Genomic DNA, 20,678 nt, shown 5'->3' with positions numbered 1-20,678 from the left:
CACTGCAGATGTGAAGCGGTCCAGTCTGAAAACTGAGAAATTCGGAGAAGATCATCTGAATTTTGGCTGATGGCCTGATGGCCCACCTCGCCACTCGCCTCCCTCTTTTTTTTTTTGGGAGGCAGACGGAAAGGGAGGTGCATCACCGAGCCCCCTGTCTCAGACAGGGCTGCCTAGCAACCAGAGCGGAGCAGAGATTGCGGTGCCATGGTCGGGGCTGCCAGCATCAGTCCAGGATCACATTACACTGAGACAGCAAGAAAGAAAAGGAGTGAAATAGAGATGAAGATAGAGGAGAAAGTGAGGGGGATGGGTAAAAATGAAAAAAAAAAAGCGAGTCTGTCAATAAAAGGGAAGCAGAGAACAGCAGCATGGGGGTGGAGTGGAGAGAAAATGAATAGTTGTTATCACTGTTCCATGATTACGGGTTTATAAGAAGAAAACCAAAGATTTTTCTTCATTTTGCACTGCTACATTAATATAACATGATTAAACGTTATGTACCTGTATACCAGCAATTACATGTGGACACTATAATACCTATCTGAACAACTGCTGTATAATTACTACAATTAAACCTTTCTACATCTGCAAACCTTTTATTAAATTACAATCACATTCTAGAACTTGTAAAGAATAGTAAACACCATGAATCACGGCTCAAAGTAGGCAGAGTTCTTCGCTGCCTCCCCCTCTCCTGCATGACCAACGTTCATGTTGCCATGTCGCCTTCTGTCCTACTGGTGGGGGGATGTGACAGTCGGTGCTCAGGGTGCGTTACAACATGTCCTTTTTGCAGAGAGCTCTAGGTACGTCTCTTCTTACCGGCACATTGTATAATTGTGTAAAGTAACTCCATTTTCAAATAGACTGAGTGGATTCATTTATGAAGTAGATGAAAATTTTCTCAATGTGATGTAAAATCCTTTTTTTAGACGTTTCTCACAGAGAGTCGAAGCAGAGGAAGACGCACTGAACAGTTTCCCTGCTAGTTAAATATTGGTCGATGTGTTTCAGATATCATACACTCCCTGATTTAATTGTCTCTATGAGAACAGGCAGCTCTGAGTCCTGCGATGATCAACACAGAACTTCTGCCCAAGATGATGATGCCTTCAGGGGCCAGTATGCTTGTCAGATGGATGGTCGGGTATAGTCTCATAAACCCCCTCCTCCCAAACACCTTTACACCGGCAAATAAGTCTGAGGGCCGGGCTATACGCTTATTATCAAAACTACGTCGTATAAGATCATGTTGGAAATCAATATCGTTTATAGTTGTTCCGAACAGTCACGCCTGAAGGAGAATTGAAATCTGGCCATCGTAGAGACCAAAGCTATCCAAGCATCCAAATAACACTTTGGGTCGAGTATACAACCATTTGTGTCCAACTGACGACTGGACCATCACACACACTTAATGTTATGATTGGCCAGATGCTACTTGTCTCTTAAGCTCTCTTTCCGATTCTTGAAATCTATTTCTATTACATCCGAGTGTAACTCAATGAATGCCTTCAAAAAGGGACTCTTTGAAAATCTGCACCATTATCTGTTTAAATGAAACTGCATCTCCTCACTTTCGATGACAGCTGGGTTCCCACTCCACCCTCGTGTGTGGCCATTCGCATCAACTATAAACTGTGCTTGTGATTTGCGACGCGTTGGGACGACAAGTAGAACAGGGGTTATATTTTTTTCTCTGTCAACACATTTCAACAGAGGTTCATACGCTGCACAATTTCACACTGATTCACTGTCTGGTCTTGGCTACAGGCCTTTGAAAGTGCACTGTCCCGCCAAGCAGGTTATGTTGTTATCTGCAGGTGTTTTGTTTGTTTGTTTGCTGATTCTTAGTAGATTCATGCAAAAAACTAATGAACAGATCAACACAAAACTTGATGAGAGAATGTGGTATGGGTCAGGGAAGAACCCATTACATTTTGATGTGGATCTGGATCATGGGGAGAATCCAAGGTTTTTTTACTTTCCACTGTCTTTATCATCGTGAGATAGGACATTATTAATTTTAATTAATTATATAGGGGACTGATAGTGAGTGTGTGCAGTTTGGTGCAGATCCAAATAGAACTCTGCATCTAGTGAATTTACAAATGGTAACATCAGTGTTAGTGTCAGGAGAACATCAGGAAAACTATAGTTGATTTGATTAAAAGGAATGTTTCGCCACAGTCTTTGTGGTTCACCTGAACTATTGTAAGTAACTCTCTGATGAATAATAAGACCCATTTACTTTTGTATGATTTTAAGTCATTCAAATAAACCCCCAAAAATCACCATACACTTATTATAATATAATATATATTATATTATAATCTGACTCAATGTTTTCTTTTACAGTGCAACAAGAGATTCATTTAAATGTTATACAGGTGGAATTTATACAAAAGATGTCTTCTCTTATCTTATATGTTGTATTCACCATCAGGCCCATGGTTACATTAACACAGGCCTGGATACATACATGAAAAACTCACTGAATATGATATAATCTGTTTAGTAAACATAATGGAACATCATGTCAGAAAACGGTTGGTCACCTGCAGGAGGGTTAAAAACTGGTTGTAATGTACAAACTAAACCCCAATAAAACCTCTAACAGGCTTTATTGTATCATTGTATCTTAATGGAAGGCCACCAGTACATCTGTAAGGAATTACTCAGTTGGAAAGGTGAATATAAGGAGATTATTGCTGGCCCACCTGTACTGTAATAATACTTATACATTGGCTAAATAAGCTGTTCCTTTAATGGTTCAACTTAATGTAAAGCAAATGTCAAACCCTATCTACCGTCCTCTGTAACTCAAGGTCCAACGTTGAACGTTTGAATTGCTGTGCATTAGGTAATGGAATGAAAGCTAATCTCACCTCTCAGGCAAATCATTCCAGAGATACTTAGACTTCAAATGCACTTGCTGTGCAGGGTGTGACATCAACCACCAGAAGCTCTTCAGGTGTAAATTAAAGGTGGCAAATCCCTGCAGCATCTCCACAAAATTTAAGCTCTGGCAAGATCATCTATTTGCATTTTCTTTAATGATAATAAATCCTTCTTTTTTATGTTAGGATTAATTTGAACATTTCCTGCTTAGATGATCTCAAGGGGATTTTATGCTGAGTGATACAGCAAGACTTCGTGTCACTTCACAGCGTCATAAGAAGGAATTACATGTTGGAATTTAGTTGAATGCAGGACAGTGTGAGGCAGTGATGTAAATCTGGACAGGTGAATGTGCTTGAATTAAACCAAATTAGAAGATAGATAAAAATACATTGGTGTTTAAATATGTTTAAAATTGAGCAGAACCAGCTTATTAAAATATTCATCAAGAATACACAAATGGAAATTAATTGTACATAAATGCAGTTAAGCACAAGTTTTGGTATCCAGCTTTTCTGTTAAATACATGACACATGTTTCTTTGCAATTATGCAGCCATTTTTACCTCCACCAATAAGGTTATGTCTTTGGTGTTTTAGTTAGCATTGATATGCAAAAACGAATCAACCGATTTTCATGAAATTTTTTAGAGGGAAGAAGGAAGAAAATCTTGAATCTTCTTTGTATGAACAAAGATTTTACACTATATCTCTTGTTTAAACTGTGATCCAGGCTCTAATTCATCCATCAGTAATGCTGTAAAAATGAGTTTACTTCCCTGCACATAGGCCAGAACACCTGCTGGATGTCATAGTTGCAAACCTTCACACCCATCTACTCTAACCTCTAAACCAGCAGCCACTTTCAAGGCCAATACAAGGAAACGCTTCCCATCTGCCACACAGCATCGCCCCTCATTGTCACTTTGACAGAACATCATGAGAGAGGGTTAGGGTCTCTGATGCTCATCTGAACTTCAGCATCTCCATCACAGTCCACCAGTATACAGCCCTTGTTGCCCTCTGTGTTGCTTTTCACTCTTAAATGTCTCCTAACACGCCAAACCCCAAACACAGCTTTCATCTCATTTGCATTATCACAAATGGGCCGAACAGTCCAACTGTTTTTCCTTCATGCGTATTTGTTGTGAGTCTCAGAAGACAGGAAATTCACTCATCTTCTGCTGGTGCTCACTTTCAGTCTTTCCTCCAAGGAGTTTCAGTACAACACTTGGACAAGTGTTGGTATCCTGTAGCTATGCTGCAGCACCAGCGGCAGCAGCAGAGCTCTACATTTACCATTGGGGCAGAATGCTTGAAGCGGCACCAGGCAGGGTTTTAATGTAACAATGCATCCAGTCAAATCAAAAAGTGGGGCTACAACAAAGACAAGCTTCTAATCCCCCAATGGAGACGCTCTAGATTTACCCTCTTTCACCCAAATTTAAGTCTGCTTTTGGGTGTAGTCGCTCTAATCTCATTGTAATGCAGGAAGTTATCAGTGAAATACAAAGCTTTTACCTAGAAATGCATTTACTCATTTGTAATTTATTATACATTTATTAAATTCAATCAGAAATCAATCTCCAAGAAAGGAACATAAGACGACTCCACCTTTAAAAAGGTGTGTAATAGTGATATTGATTAGCACCTTGACTGGTTCAGTACATTTTCCCCCAGGGAGGTCATCAAGGTTTAGATTATCCTGTTCAAACTTTGATTAAACATGTAAAGACACTTTCTGTGCTACATGTTTTGAAGCGTATTACTGTCCAAGACTTTCTCTAAGAATGAAAACCAAGATCCCTGAAGTGCTCTTGAGCGTCCTTCACCATCTGTCATATGTCATAAAAAAATAAAGAAAACACAATTTTTTCCCTTCTCGTACTTATATGCTTAGTACTGTTTTAGAAATGCAACATTTAGTCTTCAGCCTGATTAATTCGCTTGTTAATTTATGTTCATCCAAGTCAAATTAATGAGATTCTGAATATCATTTCTGTGGGATGAATCATCATTGATAAAAACCCACACAAATGTATCATCCAGGAATTTAATAATCAGATTAGAGTCATAGATACGGTAAATTGCGGCGTATAGTGGGTGCTTGGCTGTCGTCCTTCTGGTGCAGGTTGTGTGCAGTGGGGGTGGTTTTTGCTCTGACTGTCTAGAGCCTGTTTTCACAGGAACTTATCGCTTATTTCTAAGACAAGATAGGAACAATATTAAGATGATGTGTCAGGAAATCTGAAGATTGCGTGGATATTGTAAGTCTCCGTTGCATCAAGCTAGATAATAACCACCTCATCCTGACGTTGCAAAATAATGGACTTTGTAAAACTGACCCAAAACATAACAGAACAAATTAATTCAAAGCTTTATTGTATTGAAGTTAACAATTCAGGTTCAAATGATTCCCCTCATTTCTCCTCACAGGTCTCACACACATGCTCCAGTGGTCTTGATTATTTCTTCCCCTCCCCCTCCATCCACACAAGCATGCACGGGCCATTTTTATGCTGAGTACATGCGTTTTTATGTATGTTGCACTGGAGGCCATTTTAACACACAGCACAAAGACTGGTAAATGGTAATACACTAGTAACAAACATGTGCAATTATAGCAGGGGTCTGTATTTCCTGTTATCCTATGAGATTGCCTGCAAAAACAGGTCTGCAGCACTGCTGTTTGCCAATTAAAAAATGTGCTTGTTTCTTATTGGTTTTGTCCCCACAGTAAAAAGAGATTTTTCTCAATAAACAGCTCACTCCTCAAATCCAAATTCAACATAACAAGACACTAATGATATATAAACACAAGTTTTAACAATGGAAAATAAATGTCTTTGTGACTGATTTTTGCTGTAGTTTTGTTTAGAAAAAAAAGAAAGAGAAATGCTGTTTATGTGTTTTGCTTTCTATGAATACTCATGAACTGAAGGGTGAGTTACTTGGATTCTGTTTGTTCACTGCACTGAGACTGAATGTAATTTTAGAGGTCATTGATGCATATCTGTGCCAGATGCTTAGAGAGAGAGAGAGTTAAAAATATATATATTATGTCCTTGTCTGTACTGTTTGTCTGTGGCCTTCGCAGGACAAATATACATAATCATTTCATCCGGTCTGAATGGTCAGCATATCTGTATGTCACTAACTGCATGCACCCTGCCTGTGCTCTCAATGTGCATGACGGAAGTTTTCAGCGGAGAGACATACACCGCTGAAGCTGAAACGATAGCTTGTAGTTAGCGAGTGAGTCACTGAAAAGTCGGCTTCTAGCAGTTGCCAGACAGTGCTCGTTAATGGGTTTGTTCGTCCTTAGCTTTGGTGAGTGGGCGAATGGAGAGGTGGAATGTATCCGTTGCATTTTTTGAAAGTGTATCATGCTCATGCTCGCACTTCCAGGATTACCAACCCTAGCTTTAACAATCACCGAAAGCGCTTTTCACTGCAAGTCACATTCAGCTATTCCCACATGCTTCCATTACACATCATTCACACTCGGCTGGAGGAGCCACAATAATGTCTTGCCCAAAGACACTTTGGCATGTAGACTGGCGGAGCATGGGATTGAACCACCAACCCTCTGGTTAATGGATGACCCACTCCAAAGCTGCCATCTTGTGAGGCTGCTGGAATCCATGTTTGTTGTAGACGAACGAGGGCCATTTCTGTACATTGCTTTTCCTCCTGCACATTTGTCGCTCACACAACACCAGCTGCCGTCCATGATAACAGCTAAGTGCAAGTTAGCACGGTAGTGATGACACTGAGTGGTTCAATCTTGCACCTGAACTCTGCACATTGTTGCTGCTGCATTTCTCTGAGCTCACTGTCAGAGTTCACTGCTCTTCATAAAGCAAGAGGCCACAAACAGCAGGATGACATGGGTGAAATCCATAGGAAGGAAAACCACTGCCTCAAATAACACGCAAACTGCTTATTGCACTAAAGAAAACACATACTTCTGCTTTAATATTGCCTTTTATATATTGTCTCCATCATTACTCTTAATCATTTGATTGTCTGGCTGGTAATGAGTGACAGCACGGTGGGGTTCCTGTCCATTTTCCAGTAAAGACGTCTGAGAATCGATCCTCAGAGGGAGCTGATCATCGATCCTGATATTGAGATGACGGGACGCTGATCCCTGAGTCGTAAATCATTCATTACATTAATGCTCCGTTTTGAACTCAATCCTTTAGCTAGTTTACTTTGCGTGCCCTTCAATGTGAGCGGCGTGCTGAAATGTAAACCTTCAAACTTCGGCGAGGCGGTGCGTCTTGATTAAATGTCGTGAGGCCATCAATGAGCATTAGGCATGAAAGAGCACATTAAAGTACCGCTGAAGGCTTCCAGCCACAAAAAGATTCTTTTAATTAAGATCCTGCGTTTAAGATGAGTGAGAGGCTCTGTGCCGGCTTTGTTTAAGGACAAAGGTTATTCAAACAAATAACCTTGAAAATGAGCAGTTATTGCAACACAGATGTGTAGCAAACATACAGTACTGCTGGAGAATGCAGGGAATTAATCCAAGCAGCAAAACCAAGAAATTTGTATAAAAAATGGATACAGAAGAACAGAACAAAAAATCACATCCCTGCAATACACAGCATCCCAAAAGATCTGACTGAAAAAAACGGCACCATGAGACTGCAACAGACTGAACACAAGCTGTTTCAACCTGCAGGACATATGTGAACCAACAAGGTATTTGGGTATTGCACAACAATGAAGACGGTAATCTTGAATCTTTCAGGTGATTAGCATGTTTCAAAGGACAGAATTAACTTTGCCACGATAGAGGCTGCAAATACAGCAACATTTGATTCTCAAAAACAAAGTATCTGCTGTAAGATGAGCGGAACCCCTTTTATTATAAGCCAGATCAGTCCCGACCAGCATTACACTACATTAAACCAAGCACAATTCTTTTTAATTGAGCCGTTAATCCCATTTTTGAAATCTGCTTTTATCACAGAATTAATGTTTGATCATGATGACTGCAGCAATTTGAGTCTGTGGGAGGAGAGTTTTGATTTACTTTCCCACGACGAAGACGTGGTGTCTCAAATGGAGATGCAGAGGAAGAGGATGTGAGCCAGGAGTGTGGTGTGGGGACACATGGGGATTATATGTGCTAGTAAAACTCAGCACAGCAGGACCTCCGTTTTTAAAAATCCAGAAAGCAAACACCCACATTCATTTAACAGCAGTAACTTTCAAATATAGAAATTGGCCTTTTCTTAGCAAAGGAAAAATGAATGAAATACAACAAGAATATCCACCTATTTCATATTTAATGATTCGTAAACCATTAAATATGAACAGTATTGAATAGATGGAACTCAAATCAAAATGTCGTAGATGAATTGACAGACAAACGATCCGCAGCTCTGTACACTTGTACACATCATTTTGGCAAAGAGTCTCCACAAATCCTGGAGTGAGTGTATTTGGCTTGGTGAAAGCAACAGACTAGAGTGCCATGTGTGAGGGAACTCTGAGTTGGCTGCCATACTGGAAACACCTGAAGCTGAGAGGGAGGGAGCGAGGATCCGGGACGTAATGGACGATCACTGAATGAATGAACGATCGTGCTTCTTTTGGGTTGCGCATTTTCAACTCGACAGCGAGATGCAAAGTCCAGATCCATAAACACGCAGGTACGAGGTGTGATTCATCAGTAGGCCACAGCAGCAGCGACACTGTCCCTGCTACCTGATTTCAAGCTGCGATTCAGCCTCCATTGCAGCACAGCCTCCCTGATGATGAATGATATGTTAGTGGCCCTGAGCAATAAAGTGAATTTCCCAAGGTCACAATAAGGCCACATGTGAACCATATGTTTAGCTCCAACATGACACCTCAAGGAGAGAGAGTGGAGGACATCTGATGGTGATTGATGTTTCATTCATTAAATATCACCATGGACATATATGGTGGAGAAAAACACTCATCAAACACAACCACAGTCTGCCAAGCATGCTACATGGAAATCAGCCATATGAGCATGGGAAACAACCAGGAGCTGGCGGTGATGTAAAGGTTTTGTGAGAATAAGCAGGTGCCTGAGAGCATATGGACCAGAGAGGAAGCCGTAGGTGCAGAGTGTGATCACTGTGCTAATTGGTGGTTGTGTAAAAAGGGAAAACGCGCGGTTCAAATGAGCCGTAGAAGGCGACGCGATCACAGCTGTGACACAAACGGAAAACTCCGCGTTTACAAACACGCGTCTCTGTTTGATTTTAGTCTCGTTACACGTTTGCACGAACTCAACAGTGCAGGATGTGGAAGAAAAAAGAGGAGAGAGAGAGGAGCTGCTTCTGCTGCAAACACCGCGGCCGCCGTGAAGGCACCGTGCGCCCCGGAGACTTGCTTACCTTACACCCGAACATGAGCGACAGGGTCCGGTTGCTGCAGATGACCTTACACTGGCACATGACCGGCGACAGACACTTCAGATTCTTGACAGGCAGAGACATCAGTCCAGAGGCTCACCCTCCTCCTCCTCCTCCTCCTCTTCCTCAACACAAGACAGCACAGACCGGTCGCAGCTCGTCGCTCCGCCGCCACTCTCCGAGAGAGAGACGCGGTGCATGGACGGAGGAGATCCGCGGAGTGGGGGTCGAGGGATGGAGAGGGATGCCCGGTAGAAATGTGACCGTGTCACGGTGCCCGGCTCCAATAGGCGAACTACTTCAGATCACTCATGTCTGTTCCGCATATACACTGTCATGTTGTGCAAAGCTTGAACACTGGCAGCATCATTCACAATATTCTACTTCCCCCCCCCCCCTCTCTCTCTCTCTCTCTCTCTCTCTTACACACACACACACACACACACACACACACACACACACACACACACACACACCTCTCTGTCCCCGTGTGTGTGTGTGTGTGTACATATATAATTATATACAAAGCTGTGCAGAGAGAGATAGCACCACTTGATCATTAATCCCTCGAGGCTAGAAGTGATATTAAAGTATGGGGAAAAATATAAACCATTCTCCTCAAAGAAGCGGAAACTGGGAGATATTTCTGATGCCACATTAAACAGTCCCTGGTTTACAAGCACGTGAGAGTCCAAGATAAGCAGGGTACAGTGAGATCACTGCGCCCCCTGTTGGACCATAGAGAGAGAACACGCCAAAGCAGCTGTCCAAGGTGCTGAAGTGTTTGTGCCAAACCCCCCTGAAGGATACAAATGGTCTTCATTCAATTCACTTTTATATGTGTAGAGCCAAATCACAACATACACTATCTTCAGGTACATTTCATAGTTAAGTCAAAACCTTCTTTTTAGGTTTTCCTTCCTTCCGTTTTAACCTTCGAACCGAACCAGACTCTATGTGGGCGGCCATCTGCTTTCGACTGGTTGGGATGCGAGGAGAAACATGGGGAGAGAGGAGAGGTGGGTGGTAAGGCGGGAGGTCATGTGTCACTGAGCCAGAACGGATCATCATTTTACAACAGCCTCCATCAGGTTTTGTCAGTGTTTGAGCTCCTTTATTAAAAATACTGCAAGTTAAAGTAGACAGATTGCACCTTTGCCATTTCTCGTGAAGGCTGAATTCATTCACCACAACAAATTGATGCCGATTTGTGATCTGCATGTTGTAAGTGTGCACAATCAATGAAATGCTATCAATCATTTGAAAGTAAAGACCCCACAGTTGTGCACAAAACTACGAAGGAGTTGGTCAAAGAGTTTAAATTAGGACAGAACGTTAATTAAAGTCAATGTGTCTTTCTGAAAGTACACCTTTAAAATTCTGCTGAGAAATGTGTTTTAATCAATTGAATTGATTGAAGCAGTGACAACATTTATTAGGAATAGACTTGTGTTTATAGGAAAAATGTTTTTTTCACTTACAGAACTGATATAGATTTCAAGTGGCTGCTCAAAGCTGTGAGCAGAACCAGCTGATCAGTTTGACTTTATATATTAAACCTAAATTAAAATAGTAACTGATGATTTTCATCAATACGTTCGATGGTATCTAACATATATATACGATATAAATATTAATATAATTTGTAACATAACTTTAGAGATAAAAGCTGTATTTACAGAGCTCCAGATAATCACCAATATTAATAATTGGCATCTTCTTTGTTTCTTTGCTGTCATAAATTATAATCTTTTTATTCGATCTAACAGACTTAATGTCTTTCACAAGTTGTTTGTCTCATTTAGTTTTGAGACTCTCCACTCCTGTGTGTGATTGTGCTGACGTCTTGAGCCCACAGGGTGGAGTGAGAGAACCAGGTAGGCCAGATTTAAATATTGTGCATTCATCTCAGGACCGACTGCGGCGCGGGGCTCAACACTCCCGGGTGACGTCAGCGTTAAATCGAACTCGGAGACCGCTCCAAATAGCCCAGTGTGCAGCTGATGTTTTTTTTTTTTTTTCAACCATATCACCCTCTCAGAGAGTTGGGGATTGCCTGGGAAATCTGCAATGAGCTTAAGACGTCAGCAGGTTTGTCGGAGGGGGAGGTCATGAATCTCAGCACAGTGGGAAATAGACTAGTGTCACTTGTCACAGTTTACTGGAGAGATCAGTCTATAAATCAGTTGATCAATACAATCAATACAAATATGATTTTAAAAGCATTCTGTAAAGTAATATGACTTCCAGTACGACGTGGTGACTATTCTTCATATTCAGCTAGAGAACTCTGTGTGTGTGTGTGTGTGTGTGTGTGTGTGTGTGTGTGTGTGTGTGTGTGTGTGTGTGTGTCTAGTTTTCCATTCACCCATTCAAACTGTGCATATATGGGCAGTATTGTCTCACACATCACTCACATGCTGCTGGCACATGGAATGGGAGAGACTGGGATCAAACTGCCAGTTAGTGGACGACCCGCTTGACCTTCTGAGCCACAGCCACCACACCAATGACCCCACTACTGAGGCAAAATGTCACTGCCGCCAGCATGGTTGAGGTCAGGGGTAAGATGTGAATTATGGTTAGGGTTAGGTTAAGGTTAGGTGTGAATTGGTCATGGTTAGGGATACGGTTTTAGTTAGGCTGTCCACAAGGAATAGAAGTCGATGCAATGTCCTTATAAGGATAGCTGTGTGTGTGTTTCAGTGCGTGGGCATAGCTATCTCCACAGTGTTTTCTCAGCACTCCAGATATATGACGTTTCTCCTCGCTGTAGGTTTAACTATATACTTTGACTCTCATCTCTGATCACATAACACTTGAGTAGACTCTTTTTATTTTTCAAACCCACAACAGTTTTTTGCGTGGATGTTGTTTTCTACGAAAGAAAACTCCTGAATGCTCTGAATTGCAGCACTGAATTGATTTTCAAATGGGACTCTGGCACTGACTGCGCACAGACTCACAAAGGGCCAGCTCTTCAAAAACCACACAAAGGTGGTTCCACACATTTCTCAGCGTCCCACTTACATCAAACTCCAGTGTGAAAGCAGGTTATTGAGCTTGCTCAATCAGGAATGATGACGATAAAATATCCAATCAGAAACTTTCTACAATGCAAATGGATAAAACACATTTGAATCTTATTTTTCAGCTGTACTTGGGAAAGGAATTTCTTAGAAAACCTGTTTATTTGTCACCAACCATCTTTGACATGTATAGGCACAGCAGGAGGGACGTCATGTTGCCAAGGCCTGACTATACAACATATGCTTAGGCTGCTCAGTTTTTTACAGATATTTTATATAAAGGCCCATTTGTAGGAGTTTATACAACAGATGTTCTGTTCCGCACCTCTTCAATCATATATTTTCATTCAAGCATCATTTTCAGACAGGTAATACAGAAAGATGGATCTGACTAACGCTGCCTATCTATAATCAGTATAGATACAGTGTCATTCGATCATATGCTGTAAGTAGCTTCACTCTTCCACTACAGCCGTTATGTAAGCGTGGGAGTCACATGAAAATCTGAACTGTGGTGTTCTGACGTTGAGTAAAGCATTAACATCCTAATGCAGCATTGTGTGAAAGAGAGAGAGAATGATAGAGAGTGACCCAAAAGAGATGGAGTGTTTCCATGACAACATCTGCAGGGGGGGAGGCAGATTCCAAACAAATCGTCCACTTGCCAGCAGCTTTTTTTCGGTCACCATATATATATAACATGGCTGCCGCTATATCGCAGGTGATGGTGGATGTAAACACGTGTGTCGTCATGCTACTACGGCATGCGGCACCAGGGAGACACATGCCGGCGTTTTGTTTTTTTTTCCATTCTTCTTCATAGAGAATATGAAGAAGCACTGTGACTATAAGAGTAGGCTGCTATCCTGCTGGCATAATTCACCACAGGCTGTTACAGCAGCTTACCGAGCCTGCGAGTGCCAGAAATTGTACTAAGCCTAACGCACCGTAGGTAGAGCCAGATGTGTCACACTTCACATTTTCTCTCTCTCATCTGCTGGCCACTCGAGGTGTTGGGCAGTTATTTTTGTATCTTCTTATCATCGTCAATGGTTGAGAAAATACACACTATTAATGCTTTACCTTTTATTTAAACAATAAGGGAAATAAATCAAAGCCTGATCACAAGTCCAAAACTGGAAAAATTCTACTTGACTCCATGCATACTAAGGTATTTGATCCAGACCCAATGATTGTTGTTTTTATGTGGCTGCATTTTGAATGTATATTCCACGACTTTAGACTATTTCTATTATTCCGATTTCTTTAAATGTCTGTTAAAAGGAAAGTTGCTATTCAATAACAAGTCTGACTCTGGACCCACAAAGTCACTGAGGTATCATTTATTTATTTGGGTTATTCAGACAGATAAATGACAATCTGCACAGATACTATAATGTTGGAACTCTCTTTTTAAGATATGCATTTTTACATTGATCCTTAGCCTATCTGCTAAAATTTGCAGTTTTTTTAAAAATATGTAAAGCACAATTTAGTTGAGCCCATATTTGGAGGATTGCAAACCCCACTGGAGTGAGAATGATAATTGCTTTAATGGGCCAAATCAATGCAGCATCAATTGGGGTTGTCTTGTAATGAGTATCTCATCTTTTAGTCAAACCACAGTTATTTCTTAATGGTTTGTTGCAGCCTTGATGGTGCATTTTTTAACTTTATTGATTCCACAGTCCATGTTATCACCGCATCCTTTGTTGTCTCCTAATAATAACCCCTGTTGTGTTAGTAAAGGGACAAGCAGAGATTATGAGTCTTTGTTACTGCATGACAACATTTGTTTGATTGAAATCTTTCTCTTAATAAAGGATGTATAAATTATATTTCCACCCTATTATCTTCCTTATTTTTAGTGTACATGTCCTTTTGCTACATTGCATTGATAGTCAAATTTACAGAAGTGAAATGATTTCGAAGTCATTGTATTTACAGCCATTCATACCTACCACCATGGAAAGAAATTGGAGTATCCAAATCATTTCTTAACAGTGGGTTGTCACCAAATGCAAGGAAAGAAATGTGGCTCACAATGAGCCCCCAGGCTTCAGCCTTTCATTACCCTCAGCACTCAGCTGCTTTGACACTGAAATAGTCTACACTGCAAACACAACTGGGGATCTCTCTGAGACTTTCTACTGACTAGGAAAACACCCAAGGTGAGAATTATAGTATTCACACCTTCACCTGCTATATCTGGTTTCTCTCTGCTTGAATATCTGATTTTAGATTTAATATCATACGACATTGCTTTGGTGAAAGAAATGACTGGGTCCTATATTGTGAGGGGTATAATACATGTTTGTTAATGTTCTATGTGAGATTTGTAAAATGTTTGCTGTTTATCAAGTGTTTCTCATCTATGCTGATAAAGAATAGTTTAAAACCACAACCTTCACTTAGGAGCAAAAATCAGTCTTTAAACTTAAGAATAATAACAACGTGGCATTTATGTATTTATATTGATGCTTTTCATTTTTTATTGTGATAACATTTTTGCCCATATCACCTTGTGCTAAATTGCAGAGGGATTTAAATGAAGACTTGCCACAGTTCAGCTGCAGGTGCAACAGCAGCACTCAGAGTTTGCTCTACAGGCAAACTGTAACGTTTCACATCTGATATTCCTGGTTCTGTCTGGAGCAGAACCATCCAGCTGTGTAAATTTAACATGCCAGAATGGAGACATCACTAGCAGTGATGACCTGGAGCAATGTGTTATATATGCATGAAGTATGGTGTGCATGGTGCACACTTCAAAAGCAAAAAAAAAAGAAGAGAAATCTATTAGCCCGGGATTGCTCTTGTTTTTCTCCCTTTGGAAGCTGCAGACATGTTTGGAGAGAGTTATTAAATGGTTAAATTGAGCTCTTGGGGATAATTATCTGCACCACCCTCAAATGGGATGAGAACATCTACACCATAATCATGAAAGCCTTAACGGATGATCTTCTTCCTGTGACAGGCGAAGAATGTCTCACAGCGACTACACTGGTCTAATTCTACACAGCCATCACCTCACTTCCTCTATTACAGTCTGGTTGTGCCGTGCCTCCTCCCACACTAAAGACAACCGCAATGTACCAAGACCACCCTCTGCCAGCTGTCCTCCATCTGAGACTTATATATGATGTGTGATGTGGAAAATGTGGAAGAAAGATGACCATCCTGTCTGCTGAAGCTCCATAACAGTACCACAATCTGCCCATTATAAACCAGAACCACCCACAAGCTAAAAAAAATCTTTCTCCCAGCCTGAGAACACTTAAAGGCCTTTCTCTACACTACTGCAGATGCTTTATTGAAAGGAGATTTTCCCTTCAGTACATGTGACCTTCGTTTTACAAAATATATTCATCAAACAAACAAGAATGTCCAGCCAGTCGGTGGCGATCAAGTCTATATCAACAATCTGTCCAAATACCAGAGAATATTTTTTGAGCATACTCAATGAGCTTATTCTTCTTTGGTGGTAGAAACCTCAAATAAAATCAATAGTAGGTCAAATAATGACAAATAATTAAAGTTATTTGTTATCTGTTTTGCCTCCTCATCTGAGACCTTTTTATGGCACACACTCAAGTTGTTATGTTGCAACCGAAAAGGAAATGTTATTTGTTTGTGTGGAAAGACGACGAGTTGGAGTTGCTGCTTAGCGTCACATTACTATACAAGGTGATGAAAGCCCTGGAAAACATCGACTGGGGCCCCTGTTATACAAGCTGTCATGTCATGGTTTCCCAAATGATCTGTTTTACATTTACACACAGACACACACAAGTTTTTGAAAATCTGCACCTTGGAAGGCATTTGTAAAAATCTCCATTTTAGTGACTTAAGATGCCGTGTGCATGTGGACGAAGGATCTAAACTCAAAGGAAAAAGTTTGTTTTGCTAAATATCTGAATACATGTGGACACCTTGCTCCTCTCCATCATTTGCAACCTTAGGATCATGTTAATTCAATGACTGGCTCTGGTGTTTGTGCTATAATATACTGTATAGTCACTATGTGGCACTAGATATACTTCAATTTGCATTAACTAAGTCCTTCATTAGTATCATGCCTGGCTTATTTCATGCTTTGCTAGCACTTTAGACTTTTCACACGGCCCCTCTGTTTTCATTTTTTGAATCTATTCGACACTGTGCTGTACATTGGAATTAACATGAGATTGTATCAATTACAATGTTTTGTAGAGCATGATGAATAGTGGTGGGACAGATTAACATTCAATTATAATTCAGATTTTATATATATACTGTCTATCAGGCAATTTAAAATAGTAAACTGTTTTTTAAACTTAGTCCTTAAATTTAAATTCAAACTGTTAAACCACACATAGACACTAAGAGAGACACTGTATGTTTTCCAAGCAACACACTGCAGATGCCATTTAATGAGCTAACACTATCACTATATGGCAACAAGCACCATCCACATGTAAAGGGACATGTTTCCTCATAGTGTTCCCATAGTGTTGAGAACAGCTGCCATGTTTTGTGGAGCAGCCGGAATCATTTCTACATCCACCTGATTTCATAAGACATGAAACTTGCATTATTGGATTCTACACTTTTTCAGTCATGCTGGTTGCAGTACTGAGATGCAGCAAGTAAATACCGTCTGCAGTACTCAGTCCACAGAACCTTGAAGCAGCTCCACTGCTGTTGCACAAACAGCAGCCCCGAAGCTCGACTTCGTACACTGAACTCAGAACTGGAGAGTCAGTTGTTGTCGTGAACACACAACGTGATCTCACTTCCCCGCTCTACATGCAAATCAACATGTATGGCATTTGTGTTAGTTAAGACCAAATTAAATTGTTTTGACCCAGTCTGAGTTTACAGATGTGTCCGATGTCCTGAGAGAGAAGAGTCAGGAGGTGCTGAATAAATCTTGTGCAGCCGCAGTGAAGACATATTCCAACAATTTAAGAAAAGTATCAGTCATGATGTTGTGGTCAGTGTTGATATTTTGGCGATGGCCACAAACAAATCAGCGTATGGGCACAGATAAGAGTAAAAATAGGTTCAGTTCATGGTGAAACTGTAGCGGGACAGAGGACATCAGCTGAGTAGGCGGTCCTTCAAATGTGGCCCAGAAAGCATTTCTGTTCACACTGCTAAAAAGAATGCGGACACATGGCCCAGATCACCTCCGAATGTGGTGATCGGATTGCTATCCAATCTGAGTGCGTTCACACCTTAGACCTGTCCACTTGTGATCAGATCACAAAAACCACATGTTAATACCAGATGTGACGGGGCCACTGTTGTCCTGATCAACACCTTCACTTATGTAGTATGTACATGAGTCCCAGTTGTTGCTTCTTCAGAGCTGGTTACCTCTGAAGTAGCAACAAGTTTAGCACATTGAATGTATTGTGCATCCAAATCAGACCAAAATCAACACCACTTCTTTGGGCCCTTAACAATACAAATTTCTGGAATAAGTATTTAGATGACATTATATTTATTGATGAGTGCATTAACTTTTTATATACTACTATGTTGTTTCTTCCATTTGGTGAACACTTAAGAAACGAGTAGCATGAAAAGCCAGTTCTGGTCACAAGTACCATCTTCATCTACATCATAGATCAATGGTCCAAGTCAGTATAATCCCAGGGACTTCATTGACAAGTTGTTTCTCTCCAGTAATACAACTTTAAACTTTTCAGCTGCTTTAGAGCATGCTGAAAGTATTGTGAAGCCATGTGTAGCCAAAAACATTTGGTGAAAATAGTTGATATGTTTAAACCAACTTGCACATTCATCTCGCTGTGTGTGCATCTTCAAACTTTCATACTCAGTGCAAAAGTAGTTTTTTTCTGGAGTTACCTCTGATGAAATGCAAAAAAGGAGGCTCAGGCTACCGCTGATAGCTTTGGCTCGACACATAGCGAGCACAGCAGGGTGCCAGTCTGGTCGGCCATGGCACCGCTACTAGCCAAGATGATAAAAACAGAGCCACTGGGTGCCAACAGGTAGAGCTGACTACCAGAGCCGTCTCAAAGTGAGTCATGTTGGCATGGGTTTTACACATGGAGTGTGAAAAAACAAGTACTCGTGAGCGTGACTTTGGAAACTGTAGGAAAAAACTTTGACAAAAGAACCAATAATACTAATACTATTTTTATATGGCCAATAATATATAGTATTATCATAGTATTAGTTTAGTATATGTAGTATTAGCTGACCATACTGTATCTAAAGATGGGTGTCATGAAAGCTCCTTAAAGTGAAGCCATAGTGTCTCAATCACCACCTGGTGGCTGGCTGCAGTATAGGTCATAAAAACTGCCTCTTCCTTGTTAGTGGATGGGACACAGACAAAAATAAAAAGTCAAAGATGATTTCTCTCATGTTATGGCAGTTCTTATCTTATTCAATTAAGGGCTATTTTTTCTGCAAGTTCGGTTTGGTAAGTTATTTGATGCTATAAAAATGGGGTGAAAAGTCAAGTTTGACAGCTGAGATCGACTCATGATTGGTCCAGAACATGTATCTGAGAGACCTAGCTACCCTATCCCCTGATCGCTACTGCACAGCATCTTACTACAAATGAGCAAGATTGCTGCTTTCATGTCCTGGGATATTTTGTTGTTACTGATGGATGAGTGGGCAGAAAGAAAAATATCTTAACAATATAAGTGCCATTTATATTGTAAGTTTTCATGGAAGCAATTGAGAAGCACTGAAGATTTAAGTAACAGTAATAGGCTGCATTGGTAGCAGTGACTTAAGAGCACATAGTAATTTGCAGTTTACCATAATTACCCAGTGTGCTAACTAGTAGGGAATGTTTGGTTGAATACAAGCTGTTATCACTATTGCAGAAAACCAAACAATAGATGAACGGCTTCTCTGTAAAATGGTAACTAATTGTAATTATAAACAACAAATAAACAAACCTTCACTCTACATTATTATCCATGACCTTACATGAGCTCCATTAGCTCTGATGAATGCTGTGTCATGTCAAAGCTGTGATGGTCAGTTGTTCTCCAGCTCTGTGCAAATGTGTACAATCACCTCTGCAAAGAAATGACTCATGATAATACAGACAATCTAACCTGTCAGATGATCAGGACACATGAGGACAATACCTCAATGTAAAAGTAAGCACAGCAGGGAGACATACATCTGATGGGACTCTGCCCGCATATTGCTGATAAGTGACAGGGTGGACCAGTCAGCCAATCACAGGGCGTCAGAAGACAAATGGCAGAGACGTGCAGTGCAAATTAAATGTACTTTTCTGTCACGACAGTGTCGTGACATCATGAGGAGCAAGAAGAGAGACTTAATGGTTTTGTTGCGAGTGTTTGCAGCCAAGAGGTGCTGTTAGCTTGCCAAACATGATCTGAATGATATGAAGCTCGTCTCTCTCTCTCCCTGTGATTATGACTGGTTTAGTGAAAATATTGCAGGATCATGTTGAATTAGTTGCAATGAGACAGTCTTATACTGTTTTTTTACATTTCCCCTTTTACCTATGCCAAGTAGTTATGTTTTCACCATTTGTTGGATGGTTTGTATGTTTGTTTGTAAGCAGGATTAAACTAAAACAACTGTACAACAGATTTCTGCAAAACTTGGTGGAAGAATGCGACATGAACCAGGGTACATTTTGATGTGGATCCAAATGAGGGGTGGATTAAGGAATGTTTAGGGGACTGATATTTGTGTGTGTGTGTGCAATTTGGTGCAGATCCAAATAAAAGGTGGATATATTGATCTTAAATATGGTGTTCATTAGGGGATTGTTGGGTCTTGTGGACTCAGTTGGTTTACACCCACACCAGGTGAACAACAGGAATAACAGCCCTGTTTTGTAGATATAACCTGGTCATTCGGACGTTTGCGGTGAACGCACTGAGGGGATGCTTGAGTAGTTGTGTCTTGACACACGTTCACATACTGAACATCCTGGAGGGTCTTGTTGATCTGTTGCAGAACAGTTGTTGGCTGTCCCTGGTCGAGCAGTTGCTGAAGTCATGAACAAAGAATTATTTAGTCTAGTTACTCAGCCTTACACTGGCCTACTCTGGTCCTTGTGTTGACAAAATAAAAATGTAGCAACTAGATCTTTTTCATCTGAAACGTTTTGCCACTTGAAACAGAGAGGGACAGAGTCCTAACCTTAATTTGTGGTTTTATCGTGGACCAACCTGCTTGTGAATGGACGCGAAATAACAAAAATATTTAATTGTCTATGGAATTATTGACAACACAGTTTCCCAATAATGAAGTCTATGAAAAATAAAATGATTGTCATTTATCAGAGCAGCTTACGGTTTAAATATTTGCACTGAAACTGACAG

The 20,678-nt window shown here is 40.6% G+C and overlaps 1 protein-coding gene across 4 annotated transcripts in view; it reads right to left on the bottom strand.

Moving 5' to 3' along the window:
* The window catches only part of LOC109628693 (disks large homolog 4), a 65,859-nt gene that overhangs the window by 31,685 nt on the left and 13,496 nt on the right, over positions 1-20,678 (bottom strand). Inside the window, exon 1 of one of the 4 annotated variants that reach the window (XM_020085962.2) lies at positions 9,290-9,633. The exons of 2 other annotated variants lie outside the window; for them this stretch is intronic. In XM_020085962.2, the coding sequence (XP_019941521.1) occupies positions 9,290-9,391 (102 nt within the window). In that variant the 5' untranslated portion in view covers positions 9,392-9,633. Of the gene's footprint in view, positions 1-9,289; positions 9,634-20,678 lie in introns of those variants that run through there. One more of the 4 variants, XM_020085961.2, reaches the window with a different exon arrangement.

The sequence above is a fragment of the Paralichthys olivaceus genome, chromosome 15, assembly GCF_024713975.1.
Source record: "Paralichthys olivaceus isolate ysfri-2021 chromosome 15, ASM2471397v2, whole genome shotgun sequence".
NCBI classification, from domain to species: Eukaryota; Metazoa; Chordata; class Actinopteri; order Pleuronectiformes; family Paralichthyidae; genus Paralichthys; species Paralichthys olivaceus.
Note: the sequence above shows the minus strand (reverse complement) of the source record. Positions and strands in the feature narration are given on the sequence as shown.